Source organism: Equus przewalskii, chromosome 10 (assembly GCF_037783145.1).
Source record: "Equus przewalskii isolate Varuska chromosome 10, EquPr2, whole genome shotgun sequence".
NCBI lineage: Eukaryota > Metazoa > Chordata > Mammalia > Perissodactyla > Equidae > Equus > Equus przewalskii.
This window is the reverse complement of record NC_091840.1, coordinates 45,301,030-45,313,286: the sequence shown is the minus strand read 5'-3', so window position 1 is coordinate 45,313,286 and position 12,257 is coordinate 45,301,030. Positions and strand designations below refer to the sequence as shown.

Genomic DNA, 12,257 nt, shown 5'->3' with positions numbered 1-12,257 from the left:
CCTTTGTCTGTAGTTTGTAGATTGGATTTGAAAAAGAAAACTGGCAGAGTTCTGCTGTTGGTTATATTCTGTAACAAAGGGTACCTTGTATTATATGTCCTGCATTCCATCGGGAAACTTCTATTCCCATATTCCTTCAGACATCTTGTAAAATAAGCTTATTGGACCCCTTGCCCTGCCTTGCCCATTTCTGTCAGCTGTCAGTGAATTGTATGTATTTTGGTCTGAATGACTAAATGAGGTCTTAGTTCGGTGGTCCCAATTTAGAGAACAGCTAGATTTTCAGTTAGCCATAGCGTTAGCTTACAAGCAGTCTGACTTAGATTAAGGTAGAAAAGAAAATAAACTCAATTGTCACAGTCCGGCTGAACTCTATTTTGAAGATTGTCAACAAATATTTAAATATGCTAACAATCAATAAGCTAGATGGAAGGAAGAATTGAGGGTTTTAACAATCTATTGCTCTTACTGTCCTGATTCCATAGTAGGAACTGGAACAAGATCCCTGAGAGACTTCCTTTTTTTTTTTCTTTTTCCCTTGGTGAGGAAGATCGGCCCTGAGCTAACATCTGTGCCAGTCTTCCTCTACTTTATGTGGGATGCCACCACAGCATGGCTTGATGAGTGGTGCTAGGTCAGCACCCGGGATCCAAACCTGTGAACCCTGGGCCACTGAAGTGGAATGCAGGAACTTAACCACTATGCCACTGGGCCTCTGAGAGGCTTCCTTCCACAACTTTTTAGAGATAAATATGGGCTTAAAGCAAGAATGTATCGATCCCTTGCACCAGGTCTATGATCTTGTATATTAAAAAAATGAGTGTAAATTTGAAGGGTATACCTCTACTCTGAATCTTTAATAGGCCTATGCTTAAAGTTTGGAATTAGCTTTCCAAAACCTATCAGACCTAAACAACAGCTTTTATAATTGATGAAAACTCTGTTTTGTAGTGTTATGACAAAGTTTTTAGCTGAATAATGTAAGCATTAGTGATTGCTGAAGAATTAAAATCCATTAGATGTAATGATCCGTTGAAAAATGGCTTACTAGTTCTTTTTCAGAGCTAATCTCTTCAACTTTATGCATGGGTGTCATAAATGTGATCACAAAGGAGGTTGTTCGATGAAAACAAGTAAAATAAAAAGTGAAATCAGGGGCCAGCCTGGTAGCCTAGCAGTGAAGTTTGCACACTCCGCCCTAGCAGCCTGGGGTTCGCAAATTTGGATCCTGGGCACCGACCTATACACTGCTTATCAAGCCATGCTGTGGCAGGCGTCCCACTATACAGTAGAGGAAGATGGGTACAGATGTTAGCTCAGGGCTAATCCTCCTCAAAAAAAGAAAAAGTGGAATTTACAAAAAGTGAAATCAGACAAAAAATTAAGATTTGCTCTAGGAGGGAGATGAGCTCGTATTTTGGTGATTATGGTACTTTGCAATTTTCTATAAAGCTGCTATTTTCTTTTTTTAAAAAATAACATTAGTTATTTTTGTCTGATTGTAAATGTAATATATGTTTACTTGGAAAATATAAAGAAGCATAAAGAGTAAAAGAAATCTCATAACCAATGATAGGCACTGGTAACATTTTTGCTCATATCTATCCAGCTACTTTTTCTTCTGAAAATGTGTTTTTCTTTTACAAAATTGGGATAATGCTATACTTACTGTTTTGCAACGTGCTTTTTTCCCTCGACAATTTATTGTAACCATTTCTTCGTGTTATTAAATTTTCCACTAGAACATGATTTTTCATGGCTGGCGTAGTGTTCCATTACAGAGAACTATACTTGATTTAACACCTCCGGATTTGGCAGATTGCTTGCTATCATAAAGCTACAAGGAGCATCTTTCTATGTAAATATTTATGCACATCTGATTATTTCCTTAGCATAAATTCCTAGAAGGGCAATTTCTGGGTCAATTGAATGTATTTTTTTTAATGCCTTGGGGAGATGATGCTGAATTGTTGTCCAGGAAAGAACTAGTTAACATCCTTCTAGCAGAATGTGGGAATGTTCATTTCCCTATATCCTAAGTGCTACTAGTTATTATGGTTTTAATATTATTTTAGCTATTTATTTTTGAATAGGAAATGTGTTTACATAGTTAGAATTCAAAAGTATATAGTATAGTCTACTTCCTCTGTCTCCTAGCCCCTCGTTCCCCATCTGGTGCCGCTGCTGAATGTATCTTCCCAGAGGTCCTTCGGCACATATGAACAAATACAAATAATCTCCCACTCCTGCACACACATCATTCTTTTTATATAAATAACATTTTATACGTAATGTTCAGCAGTATACTCTTATCAAAACTCAATAATATCTTAAGATCATTCTTATATCAGTACATGAAGAGCTTCCTCACTCTTTTTTTATGGCTACATGGTATTCCATTATATGCATATAATAGTAATTTATTTAATTAGTGTCCTATAGATCATATTTAAGTTGTTTCCTATCTTTTCCTATTTCAAACAATTCTGTGATGAAAACCTTTGCATATATGTTATTTTGCACATATCTGTAGGATAAGTGGTTATATCTGTAGGATAAATTCCTAGAGGAAGAATTGCTGGGGCAATGGAGATATACATATATATATATAAAGATACAGATATTGCTAAATTGCCCTCCATAATCATGAGACCAATTTATACTCCCGCTGGCAACATATGAAAATGCCCATTAGCCCACTCTTTTGCCATCTCAGTGTGCTGTCACTTTCATTTTTCTTTACCAATCTGATAGGTAAAAAAATGGCATCTCAGTAGAGTTTTAATTTGCATTTTACTGATTATGAATGAGGTTGAGCATTTTTTCATATGTTTAAGAGCTATTTATATTTCCCATTAGAACTGTATGTATCGTTTGCTTATTTTCCTATTGAATTATTGGTTGTCATCTTATTGATCTGTAGGCACTGTTCATAAAATAAAGAAATGAGCCCTTTGCCTGTAATATGAGTTGCTAATATTTTTTCCAGTTCAGTGTTTGTCTTTTGATATTACTTTTATTGGTTTTTGCTGTAAAGAATTTTTTTATTTTTATGTGGTCAAATTTATTAACCTTTTATGACTTCTGGCTTTTGTGTCATAATTAGAAAGGCATTCCTAACTCCAGCCTCACTTTAGACTGTTCCTATAGTTTCTTCTAGTGTTCTTATAATTTCATTTTTTACATTAAGATTTTGATCCATTTGGAATTTATCCTAATGAAAGGTTTATCATATATAGAGAGCCAACTTTATTTTTCCTTAGTGGCCACCTACTTGTCTCAATACTTGTACTGAATAATTCTCATCTTTTCTCCAGTGATTTGAGGTGCCACCTTTATGATTATTATTAATCCTTGCCAATTTGGTGGTAGAAAATGTAGCCCTTTTCTGCTTTCCTTTTTGTACATTTGGCTATCTATGTATGAATGAGCCATTTATTTCCCGTATGTCCTTAGTGTTCTTTTGTGAATTCTTATATGCAGGATCATGCTCCTATTTTCTTTTTTACCTTCAGTATTGTTTGTGGCTGAAGCTGTGTCTGATGCTGCTTTCTTCAAAGTGCTTTGAATATTTATTTCCTCACTTGATCTTCACAGCTTTGCTCTAAGGTAGTTGAAAATGAAGCTGAAGCAGATGAAGCACAAAGAGATCCAGTAACTTTCCCAATTTCATACAGTCTTTAGTAGTAGGGTGCCTATTAGCTAAAAAAAATACTTTAAAGATGCTCGTTGTCATTTATACTTTTAACCGGTTCCTTGTTCTGCAGGGAGTATCACATTCAAGGCCTAACACTGAGGACACTTCACTGTGTTACGCCAATCGCTCTGCAGCCCTCTTCCACCTGGGCCAGTACGAAGTGAGTATCAGGATGCCTGGTGTGATGGGGGATGATCTGTGGGGTTCACAGGAGGACTAGACATTCATCTCTGCTTCTACCTTAGAACACTAAAATCGGGCCATGCTGCAGCTGGTTGAATTGGAAGCAAATTGATATCCTCCCAAACTTGTTCTTTCTTCTGATTCATTTCATTTATTGCAGGTGATTAGGTGGGGTCATGTTGGTTGACAAGAAAGAGTCATGGCACATTCCACAGGGCCATGGACTATATATCCAATGGGTCAGTGGTTCTCAGTGTCGAGGTCAGCTGAGATATGATATAATAACACTTCAAGTTCCAAGTGTCTGCAAACTATTTACTTGTTTGAGTTTTTTTAATAAGTAGAGCACGTTCAAGATTATCTCTGCAACAATACAGCTCACCCTCAATATGCATTTTGAGTGGGAAAGTGAAAGTGGCACTGAAATGCCTCAGTACACCTATGGGGCGGGGGGTAGATGAGTGGCTTTCTTCTCATCCCCTAATTGAGGTCTAAGGACAAGCTCTAAAATGCCATTTTAGTACATCCATTTCGCAATTGCACAGAAATTTAAATTATACCCTAGAGTTAACTATTTGAATAGCCACAAGTTCACGCTTATTGCCCTTTGGACCAAAAGAGAAGAGCAAGAATCTAACTCTAGACCCTAAGCAAGAAGGTCCTGGACGACCGAAGACAACGACTGGAAGAACTTGTGAACATGTAACCCTTTGTAACTTCCCTGTATTGGTTGTTTCTGTTTCCCTTCTTCTAATAATAGTGCCCATATAGTGAGCACACACTGTGTTCCAGGCTCTCTTTTCAGCACTTTAGATGTATTACCTTATTTTCATCTTTATTTCAACCGTGTGAAGTATTATCCCTGTTTTTCAGATGAGGAAACTAAGACACTGAGAAACTGTCACTTGCACAAGGTCATACAGCTCATAAGAGGCACAGTCAATATCGGAATGCACGTCTCTTTGGCTTCAAAGACTGCCCTCTTAATCACCAAACTATAGTTCTTCTATCTGTAAGACTTTTTTCCTTAAAAACAGAAGTATTTAATAAGGTAGTTAAACATATCTTCAGCATGTATTTCTAATCACTCAGTTAAAAGATCACATGGTAGAATATGATTTAAAGAAAAAGCATGATTGTAGTGGCTCCATTTTTAATAATCCCTACCTTTCCTGTAGATTTTTGTTAAGACTTTCAGTAGACATTGAAGAGTAGAGACCAAGGGTCATTTCAGGATTTCCTTTCTGTTTTCAGACCTGTCTTGAAGACATCGTCAGAGCACAGATGCATGGGTACCCAGAAAGACTGCAGCCCAAGATGATGTTACGTAAAGCAGAGTGTCTGGTGCTCCTGGGGAGGCTGCAGGAAGCAAGCCAGACCATCAGTGATCTTGAAAGTAGCTTTGCTGCCAAACCAACCCTAGCAGCTTCCCAGTTTCAGATTCTGCAGAGAACCCTCTGTCGTCTGAAAATGAAGATCCAAAAAAAGGAGAATCTCACAGAAACCGTCTCAGCAGCTCTAACCAAAGCCTTTGAGGATATGGACCTAAGGGAGGAGAACAAACAAATTTCCAGTGCGTCAGCATCTGTCAGCTTATGCACGGACCCTTTTAAAGGCCGCTATCTGATTGCCACAAAAGATATCCTCCCAGGAGAGCTCTTGGTGAAGGAGGATGCTTTCGTGAGCGTCCTTAACCCGGCAGAAGTGCTACCACTACATCTTGGCCTAGAGAGCAAGTGGGACACCAGAGTTACCAATGGGGACCTCTACTGTCACCGATGTTTGAAGCGCTCTTTAGCTCCAGTTCCCTGTGATGGATGCAGCTATGCCAAGTATTGCAGCCAAGAGTGCATGCAGCAGGCCTGGGATCTCTACCACAACATAGAGTGCTCTCTGGGGGCGCTGCTTCTCACACTGGGTGTCTTCTGCCACGTTGCCCTGAGATCAACTCTTTTAGCTAGATTTGAGGATGCTGGCGAAGTCACAAGGAAGCTTTGTGGTGACATTAGTAACAAGGACACCCGTTTACCTGAAAGCAAGAATCTGGTGCAAACCCTCAGTTATGACCTGGGAGGGGAGAGTGAGAAAAATGGCAAAACAGTTGAGACCCCAATTCCTGGGTGTGATATTAATGGAAAGTATGAAAATAATTATTATGCTGTCTGCAACCTTTTGCCCCATACTGAAAACCATAGCGCAGAGTACAAATTCCTCTGTGCTCTGAGTATTTCTGCACTGTGCAGGCAGCTCGAAGCAGCCAGTCCACAGGCCCTCATGACAGGTCTGACATCCTCTAAGCTGAAAGCAGCAATGGCTCCTGTGTTGTGTCCAGAGTCGAGTATTTGGGGTGTGGCCATGCTGAGACACATGTTACAACTGCAATGTAATGCGCAGGCGATAACTGCCATACAGCAAACAGGTAAGAGGGAAACTTGTTTTCCTGCCTTACGATATTGTTCTTGATATATAGCTAATGTTTGGGAAGAAAGAACTGTAAAGGAAAACAGTAACATTCGAACAAATCACTGGGCTAATGGGAAAACAGCTGTCTTGAATTGTCATGATTATGCCATTGAGAAGCTGTGTGACCTTAACGAATTATTTGATCCCAATCTGCCTCAGTTTTCTCATCTGTGAAATGGGTAGTTTAATCCCACCTAACTTTACAGAGTTGTGAAGAAGATGTGTTTGTGAAAATACTTTAAAGTTAAAAACTATCAATTTTTGTTGTGAAGGAAAATTGAAATAATAGTAAAACAAAACTGCAGAAAGAACAGGGTCTGTAGTTAAGGTAAAAGAATCTTAACTCACTCATGTGACTCAGCGACTCTGTCTCTACTCTTGCCAATTGACAAATTTTTCCCATTATTCTGTTTTGAATTTCCAAGAGAGGAATCTGGCCCAGCACGGCTTTTCATATAATACTACCATAAACTGTTGGCTGGCCTGTGTTTGGGCCAACCTCTGGTCAGGTGGCCAGATAATCTACGGACCATCTCTTGACACAGACAAAACTTGCCCTGCTTTCTTAAACCATATCCTCTAGATAAGCCTATTCCAGGGACATGGGGAGGTTGGATGTGCCCAGCATCGTGTGTGACATCTCCAGTATGACTGTACTGACCACAGATACTATTATTAGAAAAGAAATGGTTTCCAGTATTTCTATTGTATTATCTCTGTTTTAGCAGATAATGTCTTTTATCTCAATCAGTTCATTATACTTTTCTTTCTTTTTTTTTCTTTTGAGGAAGATTAGCCCTAAGCTAACATCTGCCTCCAATCCTCCTCTTTTTGCTGAGGAAGATTGGCCCTGAGCTAACATCCATGCCCGTCTTCCTCTACTTTGAATGTGGGATGCCTACAACAGCATGGCTTGATAAGTGATGCATAGGTCCACACCCGGGATCTGAACCAGTGAACTCCAGGCTGCTAAAGCAGAGCACGTGAATTTAACTGCTATACCACCAGGCCAGCCATTTATTTATTTATCTTTTTGTTTATTTTTTCTGAGAAAGATTCGTGCTGAGCTAACGTCTGTTGCCAGTCGTCCTCTCTCTCTTTTTTTTCTTCTCCCTTCCCAAAGGCCCAGTACATAGTTGTATATTCTAGTTGTAAGTCCTTCTAGTTCTTCTCTGTGAGCCACCACCACAGCATGGCTTCTGACAGACAAGTGGTGTGGTTCCACACCCAGAAACCGAACCCAGGCCACTGAAGCAGAGCATGCTGAACTTTAAGCACTAGGCCATCAGGGCTGGCTCTCATTATACGTTTCTCGGTTTTCTAATTAACTCTGTTGAGGAGAGGAATTAGGTATTAACTAAACCTAGGATTTATAGACAGATTAATATTAAATGTGGCTTAACTAAATTATGTGTGCTTAGCTCTTCCGCTCTTCTCACATTAGGTATTCTAGAATTTTGTCAACTTTTTGTTTGTACATTTTTATCTTTAGTTTTAATTCAGCTGCCAAGATATATGGTGTGTAGTTATTTCACTAGAGGTATCTTTGGGCAAGAGTCTCTGCCCCATCCCGAAACACATGGAACATCCAGAAATAGCACTGGCTTCATCCCGTGGTACTACAGAATCACATTGCAGCTAGGCTCCATTTTCTTCTCCGCCTTCTTTTGCTTCTTTGAGCCATTGCTACCTCTAAAATACATCTGTTGAGTATTTTTCCAGAATTATGTTTTCCCTTAGATACATTCACTGACATTTTAAAAAATATTGTTTTCATTTTGTTTTATTTTTATGAGGATAGAAAATAGTATATGGGGGCTTCCAGATTATAATGAGGGAAAGTTAGCAAGTCTTGATTCTATTTTGTCTTGCCTCTAAAATACTTTATAGAACATATGAAAAAAATACAAACGTCAGTAGCTCTGAAAACTATGGAAACTACTGTCTGGATAAGCAGTAGCAGTGACCACAAACTCGTGCTGAATCCCTGAGGCAGAATGGCAGAGCCATGTGCACAAAAGCGGGTGTTTTCTCTCCACTTTCCTCCATTGGCCTACCCTTCCGTCAAAGAACCTTAGCCTAAATGTTTTTGCTCCATGTGCATGACATTTCATTACAGTCAATTTTTGATTTGCACAGCGAGTTTTGGGTAAAATTTTTCACAAGTTGTTAAGAGTGAATTTTTGCATAGTAACAGCATGTATAGTCAAGAAGACCTGTATTTACTGTGGCTAATAAGGGCTGGAGAAAGAGACACGCAGCATAATACTGGCTACCTGGGGGGATGGAAAGAGGATTGGAGTCTCTGGCTTCATCTGTAAGGTTCTAATATTTTATGCATAATTTATTCTTCGTTATATGATGTTTTAAAAATATACAAATGGGAAAAAACACTAGAAACAAAAAAAAAATCATTCACACGTTGGTAATATTATTCTAGTAAATTTAAAATGAGTTCATACCTTTCCCATCATTCTGGGGAAAAGATATTTAAAAAAGAAAAAAACAGTTCACAGAGCAAAAGGGAGGAAGATGATGAAAATGAGTCTATAATAATAAATACAAATGGGCTAAACTCTATTAAACAAATCTTTCAGAATGGGCCCGAAAAATAAAAATCCAACTGTATTCTGTTTACAAAAGTGGCACCCATCATAAAACAACACAAAGTGTTTGGAGAGGACCTGTCAGGAATCACAAGCAAATCAAGGTATTAATGTTCATATGAAACAGTGAACTCAAGGTAAGAGATCTAGAAAAACAAAGAAGACATTTTATTTTTATAGAGGAGACTCTCCACTCTGAGATAGACCATTAGCCTTAGCTCTCATAAACATAGAGACTGGGTCTATAAAACAGAAACAGCTAAGTATACAAGAAGAAACTGGCAAAAACTCCATAGTTGTCAGAAACTTTAGTATACCAATCTGACTTAGACTAATATATTAAATATAAGGATGTAGAAGCCAAGATAACGTAATAACCTAGGGGATTCAGCAGCTACATCTAGCAGAGCTTGTGTCCTATAGACCAGGGTTCAACAAACGTTTTCTGTAAAGGGCCAGATAGTAAATATTTTGGGCCTTGCAAGCCGTATTGTCTGTTTTGCAACTGCTCAACTGCCATTGTAGCGTGTATACCTTTCATGTTGTATGAAAGCAGCCGTAGACAATATACAAACAAATGAGCATGGCTGGTTCCAGTAAAACTTTATTATGGATACTGAAAACTGAACTTTTTATAATTTTTCACATCGTGAGGATTATTCTTTTCATTTTATTTCAGCTGCTTAAAAATGTAAAAACCATGCTTAGACCACATCTGTACAGAACAGGTCGCAGGTGGGAGTTGGTCCACGGGCTGCAGTTTACAGACTCCTGAAGCAGAGAACTGGCAAATCTAATTAAGAAATCTGTTTAGGAAAAAACTCCACAAAATTAAGAATAATGAAGGGGATATAATTGCTTAAGTTTTTCCCAGAAGGAGGAAAACACTTCAAAAATCCAGCAACTGTGGAAGAAATTGGAAAAGTTATCAAAATATTTCCATAAAAACTAGCCAGACCCACCCTTTTCCATGTGAGTTCTCTAAAACTTAGGAACATATTTAGCCATGTTTTTAAAAAATAAGGAAAAAATATCTTTCAAGGAGCATTGTTTTTATACAGTAAAAATTGTTCCAAGGCCAGCCCAGTGGCATAGTGGTTAAGTTCGCATGCTCTGCTTCCGTGGCCCAGGGTTCACGGGTTTGGATCCCAGACACGTACCTATGCACCACTTATCAAGGCATGCTGTGGCAGATGTCCCACATATAAAATGGAGGAAGACGGGCACAGGCGTTAGCTCAGGGCTAATCATCCTCACCAAAAACAAAAAAAAATTGTTCCAGGGCATGGGAGAACCTGGAACCCTTTCCCACTCATTTTGCAAAGCCAAGAATAAAAATTATAGAGCAACCTCACTTGTGAATATAGTTATAGAAACCCTGAATAAATCACTGCCATATCACAACCAGCAGTTTTTAAAGGAATAATAACAAACGACCAAGTAGGGTTCCCTCCAGAAATGTAAGATTATTTTAAGTTGTGGGGATATAAAAGAAGACTTGGATAAATGCAGAGATATGCCATATTCTTAGTTGTAAAGAATGGAAACTGTAAAAATGGCAGTTTTGGGGTGGTCTGGTGGCACAGTGGTAAAAGTGTGCACGTTCCACTTCGGAGGCCCAGTGTTCACTGATTTGGATCCCGGGTATGGACATGGCATTGCTCGTCAAGCCATGCTGTGGTAGGCGTCCCACATATAAAGTAGAGGGAGATGGGCACGGATGTTAGCTCAGGGCCAGTCTTCCTCAGCAAAAAGAGGAGGATTGGCAGCAGATGTTAGCTCAGGGCTAATCTTCCTCAAAAAAAAAGGCAGTTTCCCCATATTAATCTAATCAGTCTAATGCGGTTTCAAACAAAATCACAATTGGATTTTTCTTGGAATTTGATAATGGTTCTGAAATTCATCTTGAATAAGTGGATGAGAATAGCCGTTTGTTTTAAAGAATACTAAAGGGGCTTGGTACTGTCAGATCTCTTATCAGCATTAAGCTACAATAATTAAAAGCATTGTGGTACTCATATGATAGCCTCTCAAAAGTAATAGATTCTTTCTTCAAATCATTAAAAAGTTAAATATTAAAAAATTAAACCATAAAATATCTAGAAAAAGATAAGTGAACATTTATGTAGTCTTATGGCAAGAGAATCTTTCTAAAAGTAGGTAATACCAAATTTAGGTAATTAAAAGATAGTTAGATTTAACCTATATACCAAGTATCAAAAACACTATAACCAGAAAAGAAGACAGGAATGTAGGTGAAAGAAGTGCTTGAAGGAGTGAGAACATTGGACCAAGAGGCAGCAGAGCTGAGTTCCCGTTCCACTCTCGCTCAGCATGAACTTGGTCAGGTCGCCTAACCTCTGTGGGACCAGTATTCCCATATGGATCATGAGAGGATGGGACAAACCTCTAGACCACAACAATTTCTCCCATCCCTCTGTGTTTGCCCCTTTGCGACTTGACATTGCTTTTTCTCCCATGAAGAGTGGCAGTCTCTTTGCCCTGCCCTTGAATCTGGGCCAGCCCTGTAACTTACTCTGACCAATGGAATGCAGGAGAAGTAATATGTGACTTTTGAGTCTAAGCCTTAAGAGATCTTACAGCTTCCGGCATCATGTCACCTTCTTAAAATGATGCTGTGGCCTTGTGAACCAGCCTGGGCTAGCCTCCTTGAGGACAAAAGATCATGTGCCAGATGAATTCAATCACATGAGTTCCCAGGCAAGACTGGCAGAAAAAAGTCAGCTGGGCGCGGACAAAATTGCTGGCACGCAACACTTTAAGCATATGACATAGTTGTTTTAGCACTCCCCACCCCCAAAACCCCATAAACAAAAATTAAAATGTGAATGAGAAAGTAAGAGAACATTTCTAGCAACTATACAACTCTTAAAATCAACTTTAAAAAATATGCTTAGTGATAAAAATGTTCTAAAACTGGATTATGATAATGGTTGCACAATTTATGTAAATTTCCTTAAAAAATCATTGAATTAGTACATTCAAAATAGGCAAATTTCACTGTAGATAAATTATATCTCAATAAAGCTGTTAAAATGTACCTAAGCCAGCACTTTATTAAAGTTGTATATAAAGAGGGTCATGTCTAACCGCTCTCTAGGAATTAAAACAAGATACCATTTTTTACCTATCAGATTGGCAGAGTTGCTTTGTTGATTTTTTTTAATTACAACCTACGTTTTAGGTTAGGGTGTAAAGAAATGGCCATGATATATTAAGTGAAAGAAGTAACTTACAAATCACTGTGCACCATGTTTCCAATTATGTTAAAAATTCCAGACGTGAAG

At 38.5% G+C, this 12,257-nt stretch overlaps 1 protein-coding gene across 4 annotated transcripts in view; it reads left to right on the top strand.

Moving 5' to 3' along the window:
* Window positions 1-12,257, top strand: part of SMYD4 (SET and MYND domain containing 4) — a 42,492-nt gene that overhangs the window by 20,262 nt on the left and 9,973 nt on the right. For 3 of the 4 annotated variants that reach the window (XM_008537707.2, XM_008537708.2, XM_070562907.1), the window contains 2 exons: window positions 3,768-3,857; window positions 5,135-6,299. In XM_008537707.2, coding sequence (XP_008535929.2) covers window positions 3,768-3,857; window positions 5,135-6,299 — 1,255 coding nt within the window. Of the gene's footprint in view, window positions 1-3,767; window positions 3,858-4,753; window positions 4,893-5,134; window positions 6,300-12,257 lie in introns of all 4 variants that reach the window. The other variant, XM_070562908.1, reaches the window with a different exon arrangement.